This window comes from Erythrolamprus reginae, chromosome 1 (genome assembly GCF_031021105.1).
Source record: "Erythrolamprus reginae isolate rEryReg1 chromosome 1, rEryReg1.hap1, whole genome shotgun sequence".
NCBI classification, from domain to species: domain Eukaryota; kingdom Metazoa; phylum Chordata; class Lepidosauria; order Squamata; family Dipsadidae; genus Erythrolamprus; species Erythrolamprus reginae.
Window position 1 is genome coordinate 415,276,677 of NC_091950.1, and position 16,871 is coordinate 415,293,547.

The 16,871-nt window shown below is 44.4% G+C and overlaps 1 protein-coding gene across 3 annotated transcripts in view; it reads left to right on the forward strand.

Annotated features, from left to right (window-relative positions):
* SYNRG (synergin gamma) overlaps positions 1-16,871 on the forward strand; it is a 98,182-nt gene that overhangs the window by 26,745 nt on the left and 54,566 nt on the right. For 2 of the 3 annotated variants that reach the window (XM_070735283.1, XM_070735285.1), the window contains exons 7-12: positions 266-577; positions 3,110-3,331; positions 4,586-4,663; positions 6,266-6,462; positions 11,054-11,302; positions 15,756-15,892. In XM_070735283.1, coding sequence (XP_070591384.1) covers positions 266-577; positions 3,110-3,331; positions 4,586-4,663; positions 6,266-6,462; positions 11,054-11,302; positions 15,756-15,892 — 1,195 coding nt within the window. The remainder of the gene's footprint in view (positions 1-265; positions 578-3,109; positions 3,332-4,585; positions 4,664-6,265; positions 6,463-11,053; positions 11,303-15,755; positions 15,893-16,871) is intronic. The other variant, XM_070735286.1, reaches the window with a different exon arrangement.

The following is a 16,871-nucleotide window of genomic DNA, read 5'->3' on the forward strand; positions in this document are numbered from 1 at the left end:
GCGATTTCACAGAGCCACAGCCGACTCGCCTGCTTCCCCTGCTGCAAACCTATTTACATTTAATTTCCAATTGACCTCTCACAGACCGGACAGAGAGTGCCAAAAGGCCGGAGGGGGTCCAGGGCCTGTAAAATGCCCAAATCTGATCTTGTAGGTCCTAGAAATGGGCACTTCTCTTTTATTTTTATTTTGTTTAAGGCTCATTGTCCTCCAGGGGTTTCCATCTCGTGCGTATGTACATGTCTGTCTTCATTCCATTTCACAGATCATCCCAAACCATCTCATTCTACCGCGTCTGTCTCCCAAACTACTACTACTGCCTTTCTTGACGACGAGGAGTTTAGTGACTTTATTCAGGGACCTGTCGAAACCCCACCATTCGTGCCTCCAACCTCCTCCCAGCCTCCTTTTCAGTCTTGCCAGCCTGCTTCTCATGGCGGGCAGCGGCTTTCAGAGAAGGCTGTGGCCCAACCTCTCCCTCCAGTCCAGTTTCCTGTCACCTCCGTCTTCCAGGGTACCGTGGGATCGATACCCTATTTCTCTCCTTCTCCGGCTTCACAAAACACTCAGAAAACAGGTAACATGCCATGTCTTTGGGGGAATAAAATATACCGTGTTACCTCTACCTACAAACACCTCTACTTACGAACTTTTCTAGATATTTTCCACCTACAAACCCGAGCCTCTGAAACTGTAACCAGAAAAGGCAGGGAGAAGCCTCTGTTGGGCCTTTCTGGGAATCTCCTGGGAGGAAACAGGGACGGAAAAGGTGGGGAGAAGCCTCTGTGGTGCCTCTCTAGGAATCTCCTGGGAGGAAACAGGGACGGAAAAGGTGGGGAGAAGCCTCTGTGGTGCCTCCCTAGGAATCTCCTGGGAGGAAACAGGGCCGGAAAAGGCAGGGAGAAGCCTCCGTGGGGCCTCTCTAGGAATCTCCTGGGAGGAAACGGGGCCGGAAAAGGCAGGGAGAAGCCTCCGTGGGGCCCCTCTAGGAATCTCCTGGGAGGAAACAGGGACGGAAAAGGCAGGGAGAAGCCTCTGTGGTGCCTCTCTAGGAATCTCCTGGGAGGAAACAGGGCCAGAAAAGGCGGGGAGAAGCCTCCGTGGGGCCTCTCTAGGAATCTCCTGGGAGGAAACAGGGCCTCCACCCTCCCTGTGGTTTCCCCAATCGCACACATTATTTCCTTTTACATTGATTCCTATGGGGGAAATTGCTTCTTCTTACAAACTTTTGTACTTAAGAACCATGTCACGGAACGAATTAAGTTCTTAAGTAGAGGTACCACTGTACAGGTAGTCCTCGACTTACCACCCATTCGTTTAATGACCAATTTGATGTTAACGACAACACTGCTGAATTCTGGGTATGTTTAGTGTCAGGCCTGGAAACCATTTGGGGCATTGGATCTTCAGACCTGCTGCAGTTCTGTGGGAAACTGGGAGGGGGGTTTGTATGGATATGGGGAGATACATAGCCATAATAACAATGGTCCTCTTTTAAAAATTTTACCGTGTTGCACCAGCCCTTCCTTATGGGGCTGGGGGGATGTTTGTGTTTCCCCTTTCACCTGAGGGATTAAAGAATGGTCTAAATCTCTAAAGCAGTGGTTCTCAACCTTTCTAACGTCACGACGCCTTAATACAGTTCCTCATGTTGGGGTGATCCCCAACCATACGTCTAGTGGGCTACAAGAATGGTGGAAGGTCTCAAGCATAAAACGTATCAGGAAAGACTTAATGAACTCAATCTGTATAGTCTGGAGGACAGAAGGGAAAGGGGGGACATGATCAAAACATTTGAATATGTTAAAGGGTTAAATAAGGTTCAGGGGAGAAGTGTTTTAAATAGGAAAGTGAACACAAGAACAAGGGGGCACAATCTGAGGTTAGTTGGGGGAAAGATCAGAAGCAACGTGAGAAAATATTATTTTACTGAAAGAGTAGTAGATCCTTGGAACAAACTTCCAGCAGACGTGGTTGGTAAATCCACAGTAACTGAATTTAAACATGCCTGGGATAAACATATATCCATTGTAAGATAAAATACAGAAAATAGTATAAGGGCAGAATAGATGGACCATGAGGTCTTTTTCTGCCATCAGACTTCTATGTTTCTATGTTTCTATTGCCAATTCTTCCAAAAGAGCATTAAGCTGTTTGGCAGGAAGGTCAGAGGGATACCTGTAAACGCCTGGTTGCTTGGATTGTAAATATATAATTTTTTATATAAATATAAGAAAACTTCAGAAGAGAAGGATTTAGGGGCAGTGATTTCTGACAGTCTCAAAATTTGTGAGCAGTGCGATCAGGTGGTAGGGAAAGCGAATAGGATGATTGGCTGCACAGCTGGAGGTATAACAAGCAGGAAGAGGGAGATTGTGACCCCACTGTATAGAGCGCTGGTGAGACCCCATTTGGAATACTGTGTCCAGTTCTGGAGACCTCACCTACAAAAAGATACTGACAAAATTGAACAGGCCCAAAGACGGGCTACAAAAATGGTGGAAGGTCTTAAGCATAAAACCTATCAGGAAAAACCTAATGAACTCAATCTGTACAGTCTGGAGGACAGAAGGGAAAGGGGGGACATAATCGAAACATTTAAATATGTTAAAGGGTTAAATAAGGTTCAGGAGAGAAGTGTTTTTAATAGGAACACAAGAACAAAGGTGCACAATCTGAGGTTAGTTGGGAAAAAGATCAGAAGCAACATGAGAAAATATTATTTTACTGAAAGTGTAGCAGATGTTTGGAACAAATTTCCAGCAGACGTGGTTAGTAAATCCACAGTAACTGAATTTAAACATGCCTGGGATAAACATAGATCCATCCTAAGATAAAATACAGGAAATAGTATAAGGGAAGAGTAGATGGACCATGAGGTCTTTTTCTGCCGTCACTCTTCTATGTTTTTATGTTCCAAGGCGCCAGAATAGAAGCTTTGGTTCCTAACGCCATGGGAAATGTGCCTTTTCCCATGGTCTTAGGTGACCCCTGTGAAACAATCGTTCGCCCCCCCCCAAAGGGTTCCCGACCCCCCGTTTGAGAACCACTGCTCTAAATGGAAGTGCAATGTAGCAAGTGTGTCTAATTCCTCCTTTTATTCATCCAGGCCGTTGTGTAGAAGACAAGCCGTTGCCACCTGGCAGGTTGAGTGAATTTGGGCAGACTGAACCCAAGCTGAAGGGGCCTGAGGTTGCCACTTCAGCTGTAAACAGCCCTGGTCCCCAGTTAGCAGCCAGTGGCAGGAAGTCCCTAGGGGCACCTCCCAAGGGAGCCCCTAATCCAGGGGCAAACAAGGCTTCAGAACAAAAGCTGCCGGCTCAAGAGTGCGGTGAGCGAATCTGTTGTTTTCAGCCCAGGTGGATGCTTGCTTCACGGTTCTAACCTCTTAAGGTGACTGCTGGGTGATTTTGCTCTGAATCCCTGCTTGAATAATAACAGCGAAGCAGCTTTTATCTTGACTTATCATATAATACCGTGTTGGCCCCTAACCAGCTTTCCGAGTCTCTTCATTGTATATCCATTTTTTCACCCACACCATTAACACCTGCAAAGTTTGTGTTCTTTGGTGCCCTCTTGTTGTCTTTGGTTATGCTTACGATGGTAACCTAAATATATCTGTTTCCAATCCTATTTAAACGCACATTTACAAAAGTTTCGGCAGTAGCTAGAGATATAACAAGTAGGAAGAGGGAGATTGTGATCCCCTTATATAGAGCACTGGTGAGACCCCATTTGGAATACTGTGTTCAGTTCTGGAGACCTCACCTACAAAAAGATATTGACAAAATTGAACGGGTCCAAAGACGGGCTACAAGAATGGTGGAAGGTCTTAAGCATAAAACGTATCAGGAAAGACTTCATGAACTCAATCTGTAGAGTCTGGAGGACAGAAGGAAAAGGGGGGACATGATCGAAACATTTAAATATGTTAAAGGGTTAAATAAGGTCCAGGAGGGAAGTGTTTTTAATAGGAAAGTGAACACAAGAACAAGGGGACACAATCTGAAGTTAGTTGGGGAAAAGATCAAAAGCAACGTGAGAAAATATTATTTCACTGAAAGAGTAGTAGATCCTTGGAACAAACTTCCAAGCAGACGTGGTTGGTAAATCCACAGTAACTGAATTTAAACATGCCTGGGATAAACATATATCCATCCTAAGATAAAATACAGGAAATAGTATAAGGGCAGACTAGATGGACCATGAGGTCTTTTTCTGCCGTCAGTCTTCTATGTTTCTAGGTTTCTATGTAGTATTTCTCCTTACTTTACTTTTCTGGCAGCACTTGAACTTCTGGATGGATTTTTTGTGTGTGTGTGTGCTTTCTTTTTTTGTTGTCGTTGTTCAGCTGCCCGAGAGTATTTTGCAGAAAGTTACCCTATGCTTTACTCCAGAGCTCTAATACGAATGCAGAAACGCTTGCTCGCTTTTTCTTGAACCAATCACTTTTTATTTCTTTCACCACCTTTGGAGAACTGATTCCTTCCTTGGAGCTACTCTTGATAGACGTGTCCCAGCAGAGTCGTTGGTTTTAGCGATTGTCTAACGATCTGTCTTTGTGTGTGTGTGTCTGTGTCTTTAGGCGTTGGAGTTTTTCCTTCCCAGGACCCAATCCAGCAAATGATGCCTCCGTGGATTTACAACGATAATTTAGTTCCAGGTAATAATTAATAAAATGATGAGGATGAATACTGTATTCAGGTAGGAAATGTCATTTTCATGTTGTTATTATGAACCCTCCGGGACCGCCTTCTGCCGCACGAATCCCAGCGACCGGTTAGGTCCCACAGAGTTGGCCTTCTCCGGCTCCCGTCGACTAAACAATGTCGTTTAGCGGGACCCAGGAGAAGAGCCTTCTCTGTGGCGGCCCCGACCCTCTGGAACCAGCTCCCCCCGGAGATTAGAACTGCCCCCACCCTCCTTGCCTTTCGTAAAGTTCTTAAGACCCATCTCTGCGGTCAGGCATGGGGGAATTGACACATCTCCCCTGGGCCTATACAGTTTATACATGGTATGTTTGTGTGTGTGTTTGCTTTTAATAATGGGGTTTTTAGTGTTTTTTAAATTATTAGATTTGTTTTTCACATTGTTCTTGTTATTGTTGTGAGCCGCCCCGAGTCTACGGAGAGGGGCGGCATACAAATCTAATAAATAAATAAATAATAAATAAATAAAAACCCTGGTGGGTGGCACAGTGGTTAGAGTGCAGTACTGCAGGCTACTTCTGCTCACTGACTGTAATTTGGCAGTTCAAATCTCACCAAGCTCAGAGTTGACTCAGCTTCCATCCTTCCCAGGTGGGTAAAATGAGGGCTCAGATTATTGGGGAAAGAGCCTGAGATGCTGACTCTGTAAACCGCTTAGAGGGGGCTGTAAAGCACTCGGAGAGGGGCGGCATACAAATCTAATAAATAAATTTAAATTGGTTTTTTTTAAAAATAATTTTAAAAAAAAAATTATTTACAAATATACAATAGATAGATAAAGCCCTTCATGGCATCGGACCAGAATATCTCTGGGACTGCCTTCTGCCCCACGAATCCCAGCGACCAGTCAGGTCCCACAGAGTTGGCCTTCTCTGGGTCCCGTCGACTAAACAATGTCATCTAGCGGGACCCAGGGGAAGAGCCTTCTCTGTGGCGGCCACGACCCTCTGGAACCAGCTCCCCCCAGAGATTAGGATTGCCCCCACCCTCCTTGCCTTTCGTAAACTTCCTAAAACCCACCTCTGCCGTCAGGCATGGGGGAACTGAGACATCTTCCCCAGGCCTATATAGTTTATGTATGGTATGTTGTGTGCATGTTTTTTAAATTATGGGTTTTTAACTTTGTAATATTAGATTTGTATTGTATATTGTTTTCTATTGCTGCTGTGAGCCGCCCCGAGTCTGCGGAGAGGGGCGGCGTACAAATTTAATAAATAATAATAATAATAATAATAATAATAATAATAATAATAATAATAGCAATAGCAAGCATTAGCAACAATGACAATCAATAGCTGAAACACATCTGACTCCCTTTTCACAATTAATTGCAGCATTAGCCCTTAAAGCAACATTATGCTAATTCCTCCTAACATACATGGCTGGTTCATATATTGACAAACCCAACCAGTTAGGTACATAATACTGACAGACGGGATATAAATCAGTTAAATAAAGCTAGATTAATGTTTGAGGGCGGAAAAGGCCCAGCCTTTTGAATTTGCTTGAGTTTGCAGTATTTTTAATCTCTTGGATCAAATTCTGTCCTTTCACAGATCTTTATAAGAAGATTCTCGAAACCACCATGACACCATCCGGGATAGATACCGGAAAACTCTATCCAATTCTGATGTCCTCTGGGCTTCCCAGAGAAACTCTTGGACAGATTTGGGCCTTAGCCAATCGCACCACTCCAGGGAAGCTGACAAAAGAAGAACTCTACACCGTTTTGGCTATGATTGCGCTAACTCAGGTAGGAATCAGGGTCAGATTAAAACTGGGGGGGGCATCCTTAATGGCTTGTCTATCGAGGGGCCATTTTACATGCAAATACATGCAGTCCTTGACTTATAACCATTCATTTAGTGACCATTGAAAGTTCTGGCACTGAAAAAAGTAACTTATGACCATTTTTCATATTTATAACTACAGTGTTCCCTCGATTTTCACAGGGGATGCGTTCTGAGACCGCCCGTGAAAATCGAATTTCCGCAAAGTAGAGATGCGGAAGTAAATACACTATTTTTGGCTATGGACACTATCACAAGCCTTCCCTTCACTCTTTGAACCCCTAAATTACAATTTCTCATTCCCTTAGAAACCATTTAGATTATTACTCACCATGTTTATTTATTAAAGTTTATTTTAAAAAATATTTATTAAAGGCGGACGAAAGTTTGGCGATGACATATGACGTCACCGAGCGGGAAAAACTGTGGTATAGGGGAAAAAACAACTAAGTGTTTTTTTAATTAATATTTTAGAAAAAACGTGGTATAGACTTTTCGCGAAGTTCGAACCCGCGAAAATCGAGGGAACACTGTATTGCATAATCCCTGTCAGAGCATTTGCAGTATGTATTAGGAGACAACCCAGAAGCAAAACATAGCACACAGAGCCTTAGACATTTAGCAGTGGTTTATGTAAAAGATAGCAATAGCAATTAGATTTATATGCCGCTTCATAGTGCTTTTATTTGTTTGTTTGTTCGATTTTTTTTTATGCCGCCCTTCTCCTCAGGGCGGCTCACAACATGTTAGAAATAGCACTTTTTAACAGAGCTAGGCTATTGCCCCCACAATCCGCGTCCTCATTTTACCCACCTCGGAAGGATGGAAGGCTGAGTCAACCTTGAGCCCGTGATGAGATTTGAACCGCTGACCTGCAGATCTAGCAGACAGCTTTAGTGGTCCGCAGTTGTTCTGTCAGGCTCTCTGGTAGACTCCTCCCGAAAATTCCCAGGTACAAATTTCACACACACACACGTTTGAAAATTCAAAACAATGTTCTTTATAATGAAAATTCACTTAAACTAAGCCCTGTTTTTGTAGAGCAAAGAGCACTCGTCTCCAAACAAACTGGTAATTTGTACAAGTCCCTTATCAGTTCTGTGATACTTAGCTTGCAGCTGTGAGGCAATTCACAGTCCTTCTTCTTTCACAAAGTGACACACACTTTGCCCTGGTTTAGTTTCAAAGCAGGGGAAAAATCAGCACACAAAAGGTCAAAGTCAGCAAAGCAGGCACGAAACACAACGATCAGATAATCCTCCACAATGGCCGAACCCACAGACTGCTATTTATAGCAGCCTCACTAATCACCCCAGCCCCACCCAACCACAGGTGGCCTCATTTTCTTTGATAATAATCTCTCAGTTGTTGCTGCCCATGCATCGCTCTCCGCATGCGTGGCTGTATCATTAACTCTTGTTCCGAATCCAAGGAGGAGAGAGATAATTGATCTCCTTCTGAGCTGTCTGCCACACTCTCCTCCTCCCTGTCACTCATGTCTTCTCGGTCAGAGGAGCCTTCATCATCAGATTCCATCAGGGGGCAAAACAGGCCTGCAGAATGTGGATGTCTCCCCCACATCCACAGTCCTTGGGGCAGGAGCTGGGCCAGAGCCAACCACAACAGCAGTACTGCACTCTACCCATTGCGCCACCTCGGCTCATTATTTTACAGCCCTCTCTAAGCGATTTACAGAATCAGCCCATTGCCCCCAATAATCTGGGTTCTCATTTTACCCACCTCAGAAGGGCAGAAGGCTGAGTCAACTTTGAGCCTGTGGTGAGAGATATATACAGACATATACGAGGGTCACCCAGAAAGTAATGCAGCACAATTTTTCTTCTTCAACAATTATTTATTGAACACAATGAAACTTACATATAAGAAAGAATTATGTTTCTTCTACGCTCCCTATTTTTCCATGCAATCTCCATCCCGTTCTGTGGCCTTCCTCCTTGAAATGGATGTCCATGTGCCGCCTCTATGTTGGTTGAGGCAGGCAGGATTGTATTTATTATTATTATTATTATTATTATTATTATTATTATTATTATTATTATTTATTAGATTTGTATGCCGCCCCTCTCCGTAGACTCGGGGCGGCTCACAACAATAATAGTACAATATAAAACAAATGTAATAATTAAAACCCCTTATTTAAAAAGAAACATACACACAAACATACCATGCATAAACTGTATAGGCCCAGGGGAGATGTCTCAGTTCCCCCGTGCCTGGCGGCAGAGGTGGGTTTTAAGAAGTTTGCGAAAGGCAAGGAGGGTGGGGTCAGTTCTAATCTCCGGGGGGAGCTGGTTCCAGAGGGTCGGGGCCGCCACAGAGAAGGCTCTTCCCCTGGGTCCCGCCAGACGACATTGTTTAGTCGATGGGACCCGGAGAAGGCCAACTCTATGGGACCTAACCGGTCACTGGGATTCGTGCGGCAGAGTACCATTTGTTGGGGGTCAAGGGAAAGGGAGGGTTTTGCCTTCTCTTTCTGCTCAAGATCCCCAAGGACAATTGGTGGGGTACTGTGTGACACAGAATGCTGGACTCGATGGGCTTTGGCCTGATTCAGCATGACTCTTCTTATTGATTGATTGATTGATTGATTGATTGATTGGATTTGTATGCCGCCCCTCTCCGCAGACTCGGGGCGGCTAACAACAGTAATAAAACAGCATATAATAATAATCCAATACTAAAAACAGTTAAAAACCCATTATTATAAAAACCAAACATACATACAGACATACCATGCATAAATTACCATGCATTATGTTCTTATGTTCTCCAGCGAGACACAAGGGCGTGTATGCCCTGACGGTACCACTCCTTGTTCTGGTCACGAAGCCATTTCTGCACTGTGCAAATAACCTCTAATGGCCTCACACTCTGTGCCCAGCAACTAACCATACTTCTGTCGACTGTAGATTCTCCATAAACTGTACACAAACGTTCCCAAGAGTTTCATTCTCCGCAGTGAGAAATTCAGTGACGATAGGCTGCTTGTAACATTTAGTTATTTATTTATTTATTGGATTTGTATGCCGCCCCTCTCCGGAGACTCGGGGCGGCTAACAGCGACAATAAAACAGTGTACAATAATAATTTGGTATTAGAAATGATTAAAAATCCATTAATATAAAAATCAAACATACATTTATTTATTTATTTATTTATTACTTAGATTTGTATGCCGCCCCTCTCCGAAGACTCGGGGCGGCTCACAACATGTAAAAACAAATCATAAGCAATCAGACAAATTTAAAATATTTAAATATTTAAAAAACCCCATATGCTAACAGTCACACACACAGACATACCATGCATAAATTAAACGTGCCCAGGGGGAGATGTTTCAGTTCCCCCATGCCTGACGGCAAAGGTGGGTTTTAAGGAGTTTACGGAAGGCAGGAAGAGTAGGGGCAGTTCTAATCTCCGGGGGGAGTTGGTTCCAGAGGGCCGGGGCCGCCACAGAGAAGGCTCTTCCCCTGGGGCCCGCCAACCGACATTGTTTAGTTGACGGGACCCGGAGAAGGCCCACTCTGTGGGACCTAATCGGTCGCTGGGATTCGTGCGGCAGGAGGCGGTCTCGGAGATATTCTGGTCCGATGCCATGAAGGGCTTTAAAGGTCATAACCAACACTTTGAATTGTGACCGGAAATTGATCGGCAACCAATGCAGACTGCGGAGTGATGGTGAAACATGGGCATACCTAGGTAGGCCCATGACTGCTCTCGCAGCTGCATTTTGCACGATCTGAAGTTTCCGAACACTTTTCAAAGGTAGCCCCATGTAGAGAGCATTACAGTAGTCGAACCTCGAGGTGATGAGGGCATGAGTGACTGTGAGCAATGAGTCCCGGTCCAGATAGGGCCGCAACTGGTGCACCAGGCGAACCTGGGCAAACGCCCCCCTCGCCACAGCTGAAAGATGTTGTTCTAATGTGAGCTGTGGATCGAGGAGGACGCCCAAGTTGCGGACCCTCTCTGAGGGGGTCAATAATTCCCCCCCCAGGGTGATGGACGGACAGATGGGATTGTCCTTGGGAGGCAGAACCCACAGCCACTCCGTCTTATCCGGGTTGAGCTTGAGTCTGTTGACACCCATCCAGGCCCCAACAGCCTCCAGGCACCGGCACATCACATCACCATACATACATACCATGCACAGAATTGTAAAGGCCTAGGGGGAAAGAGGATCTCAATTCCCCCATGCCTGGCGGCAGAGGTGGGTTTTAAGTTGTTTACGAAAGGCAAGGAGGGTGGGGCCAGTTCTAATCTCTGGGGGGAGTTGGTTCCAGAGGGCTGGGCCCGCCACAGAGAAGGCTCTTCCCCTGGGTCCCGCCAGGCGACATTGCTTAGTTGACGGGACCCGGAGAAGATCCACTCTGTGGGACCTAACTGGTCGCTGGGATTCATACATCACTTACAGACACCATTGTGAAACACTGTCGCAGCTACGCTATCTGTCTGAAGAAACACAAAATTGCTTTAATTGACTTGGTTGTGAGAACGCTCAGTTTCCTGCATTTTCTCCCCCTGTTCATACAGAGAGGAGTGCCAGCCATGAGCCCTGAAGGTTTAAACCAGTTTCCTTCGGCCCCCGTCCCTACCTTAAGTGGGCTCCAGATGGCCATCCCTGTCACAGTGAGCCAACAGCCTTTGATGCCTCCTGGGCCACCGGTTTCCATGCCTCTCAGTATAGGACCCGCAGTGGTGGGGATCAGCATGGCGACACCAATGGGTGTAACCACCACACAGGCTTCCGGCAGTTTCATCCAACCTTTCCCTGCAAACCAGGTGAGTGCTGATATATTCCCTGTCCGGTCATTCTTTGTCAAGTGGACCAGGTGAAATTGAAGCCTTATTTTTATTTGATTTTTTAATTGGATTTGTATGCCGCCCCTCTCCGCAGACTCGGGGCAGGTAACAACAGTGGTAAAACAACATGAACAATCCAATTAATAAAAACAACTAAAAAACCCTTTATTATAAAAAACCAAACATACACACAAACATACCATGCATAACTTGTAATAGCCTAGGGGGAAAGGATAACTTAACTCCCCCATGCCTGGCGACAAAGGTGGGTCTTAAGTAATTTGCGAAAGACAAGTAGGGTGGGGGCCGTTCTAATCTCTGGGGGGAGTTGGTTCCAGAGGGCCGGGGCCGCCACAGAGAAGGCTCTTCCCCTGGGGCCCGCCAAACGTCGACGGGACCTGGAGAATGCCAACTCTGTGGGACCTTATCGGCCGCTGGGATTCGTGTGGTAGAAAAGAAACCATCGCAAAAACAACATATATGATAGAAAAAAATGTGCTTTTTTAAATGAAATTAAAATGAAAATGATTGAAGGTCAGAAAACAGAGAGTGATAGGAAAAAACTTGCTCTTTCTAATGAAAGTGATTGAAGGTGATCAAACAGAGCTCTCTCTTTTCTCACCTTCAATCATCTTTATTTTTGTATCATTAGAAAGAGCACATTTTTTCCTATCCTATATGTTGTTTTTGTGATGGTTTCTTTTCAAATAAGGCTGCAAAAATCAGTCAAGTGGACACCTGGTCCACTTGACAAAGAATGACCCTGTCATAAAGGTGGTTTAAGGCAACTTGTTCTTTTAATATTTTGACTTTCAGCCATGGGATTCAAACATCTGTCTGAACATATTATCTAGACCAGTGATGGCAAAGCTTTTTTTCCTCAGGTGCCAAAAGAGCGTGGGCGCGCACTGTCGCACATGCCCGAGTGCCCACACCTATAATTCAATGCCTGGGGAGAGTGAAAACAGTTTCCCCCACCCCAGGAGCTCCCTGAAGGTGAGAAACGGCCTGTTTCCCAACTTTTGGGGGCCCAGTTGGCTCATGTTTCACCCTCCCCAGGCTCAAAGGCTTCCTTGGAGCTGTGGGAAGGTAAAAATGCCCTCTCCCATCCTCCCAGAGTCTCTGTGCAAACCAAAAAATCAGCTGGCCAGCACACACATGTACATTGGAGCTGAGCTAGGGCAACAGCTCGCATGCCAGCAATATGGCTCCATGTGCCACCTATGGCACATGTGCCATAGGTTCGCCATCACTGATCTAGGGGTAATCAAAAGCACCTAAAGGCAGGACAAGAAGCAAGGGATGGAAACGTTTAATGTTTCCAAATGTTTTAATGTTTCCAAATGTAAAATAATGCACCTGGGGAAAAGGAATCCTCAATCTGAGCATTGTATTGGCAGTTCTGTGTTAGCAAAAAGTTCAGAAGAAAAGGATTTAGGGGGAGTGATTTCTGAAAGTCTCAAAATGGGTGAACAGTGTGGTCCGGCGGTAGGAAAAGCAAGTAGGATGCTTGGCTGCATAGCTAGAAGTGTAACAAGCAGGAAGACAGAGATTGTGATCCCTCTATATAGAGTGCTGGTGAGACCCCATTTGAAATACTGTGTCCAGTTCTGGAGACCTCACCTACAAAAAGATATTGACAAAATTGAACGGGTCCAAAGACGGGCTACAAGAATGGTGGAAGGTCTTAAGCATAAAACGTATCAGGAAAGACTTTATGGACTCAATCTGTATAGTCTGGAGGACAGAAGGAAAGGGGGGGACATGATCGAAACATTTAAATATGTTAGTTAAATAAGGTTCAGGAGGGAAGCGTTTTTAATAGGAAAGTGAACACAAGAACAAGGGGGCACAATCTGAGGTTAGTTGGGGGAAAGATCAAAAGCAACTTGAGAAAATATTATTTTACTGAAAGAGTAGTAGATCCTTGGAACAAACTTCCAGCAGACGTGGTTGGTAAATCCACAGTAACTGAATTTAAACATGCCTGGGATAAACATATATCCATCCTAAGATAAAAATACAGGAAATCGTATTAGGGCAGACTAGATGGACCATGAGGTCTTTTTCTGCCATCAGTCTTCTATGTTTCTATGTTTCTAAACTAATCATGGAGAGAAGCAACCTAGAACAGTGCTGGGTTGCTTCCGGTTCGGCCCAGTTTTGCAAACTGGTAACATCGGCGGCGGGATGCTCCGCCCATCTGCTCAGGACGCATGTCCGAACTGGTTGCAAAGCGTTTTCGAACTCACTACTGCCTAAAACTAAGGAGAAATTTCCTGAGAGTTATAACAATTAATCTGTGGAACACCTTGCCTCCAGAAGTTGAGATTGGACAGCCATATGTCTGAAACGCCATGGTGCCTCCTGCAAGGTTCCTTCCAACTCTGTTATTCAGTTATTCTGCATGGCAGCCTGAAGACTTGCGAACATCATCTCCCAGAATTCCTGAGCTAGCCGGGCTTATGATCCTGATTTAGATACAGTTGTTTATTATTATGCTTTTGTAATTTTGTATGCTTCCCATAGTATTCTGGGAGTTGTCCTGGTTGGTCAATCAATCAATCAGAATAGAGCTGGAGGTCTTCTAATTCAATCTCTTGCTCAAGCAGGGGACCCTATACCAGTGATGGCAAACCTATGGCACGTGTGCCACAGGTGGCATGTGGAGCCATATCAGTGGGCATGCAAGACTTTGCCCTGTGTCAGCTCCAGCATGCATGCGTGCCCTGGCCAGGGGATTTTCAGCCTTAGGAAAAGCCGTTTCACCCTCCAGATGCTTCAGGAAAGCTTCCCTGAAGTCCCAGAGGCAAAAAAAATAACCAAACGGACAAGCCAGAAGTTCGGTTTCTATTCTATTTCTATTCTAATTCATTTCTATTCCTATTCCATTCATTCTAATTCTGTTCTATTCTAATTCTCTCCTATTCCTATTCTGTCCTATTCTATTCTAGCCTATTCTATTCCTGTTCAACTCTACTCTATTTCAAGGATTAGCTCAATTTATTATTTATTTATTTATTAAATTTGTATGCTGCCCCTCTCCATAGACTCGGGGCGGCTCACAGCAGTGATAGAAACAATGTACAATACAAATCTAATAATACGAAGTTAAAAACCCATAATTTAAAAAACATGCACACAACACACCATACATAAATTATATAGGCCTGGGGAAGATATTTCAATTCCCCTATGCCTGACGGCAGAGGTGGGTTTTGAGAAGTTTACGAAAGGGAAGGAGGGTGGGGGCAATTCTGATCTCTGGGGGGAGTTGGTTCCAGAGGGCTGGGGCCACCACAGAGAAGGCTCTTCCCCTGGGTCCCGTCAAATGACATTGTTTAGTCGACGGGACCCGGAGAAGGCCAACTCTGTGGGACCTAACCGGTCGCTGGGATTCATGCGGCAGAAGGCGGTCCCGGAGATATTCTGGTCCGATGCCATGAAGAGCTTTATAGGTCATAACCAACACTTTGAATTGTGACCGGAAACTGATCGGCAACCAATGCAGACTGCGGAGTGTTGGTGAAACATGGGCATACTTGGGAAAGCCCATGATTGCTCTCGCAGCTGCATTCTGCACAATCTGAAGTTTCCGAACACTTTTCCGAGGTAGCCCCATGTAGAGAGCGTTACAGTAGTCAATCCTAGGTTATTTATTTATTTATTTATTATTAGAGTTGAAAGGGACTTTACAGGTCATCGAATCCAACCCCCTGCTTAAGCAGGAAACCCTACAGCACCCTAGCCAAATGGCAGTCCAATCTCCTCTTGAAAATGTCCAAAGTTGGGGAGTTGACAACCTCCGCTGGCAGGCCCTTCCACTGGTTGATCGCTCTCACCGTCAGGAAGTTCTTCCTTATCTCCAGGTTGAATCTTTCATTTCCATTAAGTTACCATATAAAGTAAAAGAAGGGTGTAAGCATGTTAAACAGTAACAAATGCTGAGTCACAGGATGTAAACAGCAACCTGATTGGACCAGAGCATTATAAAATGCAAAGCAACTTTACAATGATTGTTGGCTGTTGTTGTTGGCTGGTTTTGGCTGGCTGGAGCACTTTTGAGTGTGAGTTAAGTATTGAGTTAGAGCTGTAGTGTTGATATAGAGAAACATGGATTGGTTTAGTATCTACATGTAAGTAAGCTTTACTGCCTGTAGTTAAAGCAATGTTTGATCCTGTAAACAGACTAAGACAGAAGATATTTTCATTGCACTGAAGAGTAAAATTTTACTACTGTTTTCTCCAAAAGTGTCTTCGTTATTTCTCTGCACTGGTTCCTAAATTGCCACACTATAAATTCTGATATCTTATCAAGTCCTGCTGCGTAGCTCTGTATATCTGGACACTCTACTCTGTCCTACCCTACTCTACTTTCTATTCTATTCCATTTCTCCTGGAAAAAGCTCTTACATCTCCTCCAAATCTCTAGGTTGCAAAAACAGATGATGACGACTTCCAGGATTTCCAAGATGCTTCCAAGTCGGGTGGACTTGACGATACTTTTACCGATTTTCAAGGGGAAGCGCCTGGATCAAAGAAAACGTTAACAGCGCAGCAGCGAAGCAGGTAGAAAATTTGACCTTCTCATGTAAACTATCAGTGTTTGCACAATGCTTTTTAATCGAGTTGAGAAGATATGTTGGAACGAAAATGGTGGAAGGTCTTCAGCATAAAACTTATCAGGAAAGACTTCATGAACTCTTTTTTTATATATATATATATTTTCAATTAAATTTTTATTACAACAAACAAACAAAAAATACTTAAAGAAAAAGTGCCCAACACCAATAAACCCCACCACCATTTAGGGGGTTAAATTATTTGCAATAAGTTTCAATTTCTTCCTTAGCTCCAGTTTACATTTCTTTACCTACAAAAAGTGATTGGAATTTATTTTTCACATTGTCGTCATAAATTCTACTTAAGATATAATTTTTCACCTTATTCCATCGTGCCATCAGCTTCTCCAATTTATTTTCATCAAAGTTATTTAATCTTATTTCCATAATTTCGAAGTGGATGTGGTCCACCATGTATCAGTACCAATTCTGGATTGTCCATTTATTGCTATCCTTCCACCCTAATACCACTACTGCTTGAAGGACTTCATGTACTCAATGTGAATAGTCTGGAGGACAGAAGGGAAAGGGGGGACATGATCGAAACATTTAAATATGTTAAAGGGTTAAATAAGGTTCAGGAGGGAAGTGTTTTTAATAGGAAAGGGAACACAAGAACAAGGGATTGTTGGTTAGCTGGGAGAAAGATCAGAAGAAACATGAGAAAATATTATTTTACTGAAAGAGTAGTAGATGCTTGAAACAAACTTCCAGCAGACGTGGTTGGTAAATCCACAGGATCGCCCGTAGTGACTTTGTCAGTGAAAACGGAGCTCGGGAGAGCCATGTTTAGCCCTCCCAACCTCCGTTTTTGCCTGGGATAACCTCCAGTCCACTGCCAATGAAAACAAAGCTCGGGAGGGCCCTCCCAACCTCCGTTTTCACTGGCAGAGAACTCAGGCCGCCACAGCTGCCCCCGACACAAG